Below are 1201 nucleotides of genomic sequence, written 5' to 3' on the forward strand. Positions count from 1 at the left end.
TGACGCAGGGGTGAATGCATTTACGCATCATCGCCCCCCGGGCGAGGGTAGCCCATTGGGGGGGCGGTATGTGGGACTCGCTCCTTCCGTACCCCCTCTGCTATTCAGAGGGGGAGGAGGAGAATATCCACTAACCTCCCCTGCGGCGTTTCCGTCCATGCCGTTAAGGGGGGTGCAGGGGGCTCGCAAGCACGTCACCTCAGCACCCCCCCGGCGGTCCCGACCCGGATGAACCGGGACTTCACACCAGTTTGGGGAGAATCAGCAAACGCATAACTGACTCTCCCCCCTCCCATGTAGGGCCGTGTTGCGGGTCCCTCACCCGCTGCCCTACTGGGGTATAGCGCGGTTCACAATGGCGAACCGCTTAGCCCTCCTGCCCGCTCGTTTTCGCCTTATCGGGAGCGCGTTTGGATCCTCCTCGCGCTCCCGCTCCTCGACCTCCTTTTGCGAGACAACCGCGTCACAAAAGGAGGTCACCGCCTCCCAGGATCTTTCGCTGCCCAGCATGGCCGCCACGACACTGTGCAGCGAGAGATCATTGGTCCCGATGGCTACCACCAGCGCACTCCGCTCCACCGCCCAGCGATTGCACACCTGCAGGGTGTGCTGGGCGGTGTCGTCCGTCTCGTCACATTGATGGCAGGATTGGGTAGGCTCGCGACCGATCCAGTGCAGGTAGTGACCGAAGCACCCGTGTCCGGTCAGTACCTGCACCAGTCTAAACCCAACCCTGCCGTGCGTCCGGTCAAGCCATCGGTCTAGCGACGGGAGAACTGCCCCTATGGTGTAGGTTCCATAGGGGGAGTTCTCCAGGTCCTCCTTCCACTTTTCACGCAATCTCCTCTGCGCCATTCTGCGTGCCTCCCTCACTTCTTCAGGAGCAGGGAAGTCGCCCGTCTCCCTACTCCTGATTCTCCGTCTGTGCGCATCAGAATCAGGAGTAGGGAGACGGGCGACTTCCCTGCTCCTGAAGAAGTGAGGGAGGCACGCAATATATGGGCCATAAATTGGTGTATACATATATTTGGTTCTTCAATCGTGTCGATGTTTTCAGACGTGACTGTACCTAGCTATACAGATGAAAAATCCAAAATTTGCTATAAAGTTTGAACCTACGATATAGAAAATAGAGTTCATTTTCCTATGTTTAAAAATTAAACTGTACTAAATAAATGCAAGTTTGTCCCTATTTAAAATG

At 56.4% G+C, this 1201-nt stretch overlaps 1 protein-coding gene across 1 annotated transcript; it reads right to left on the reverse strand.

Annotated features, from left to right (window-relative positions):
• Positions 1-330: 330 nt before the first annotated feature.
• LOC133533919 (uncharacterized) lies at positions 331-855 on the reverse strand. Its single transcript, XM_061873001.1, has one exon. The coding sequence runs from the start codon at positions 853-855 to the stop codon at positions 331-333; it is 525 nt and encodes a 174-aa protein (XP_061728985.1).
• Between the last annotated feature and the right edge of the window lie 346 nt (positions 856-1201).

This window comes from Cydia pomonella, unplaced genomic scaffold (genome assembly GCF_033807575.1).
Source record: "Cydia pomonella isolate Wapato2018A unplaced genomic scaffold, ilCydPomo1 PGA_scaffold_217, whole genome shotgun sequence".
In the NCBI taxonomy this organism is placed as follows: Eukaryota; Metazoa; Arthropoda; class Insecta; order Lepidoptera; family Tortricidae; genus Cydia; species Cydia pomonella.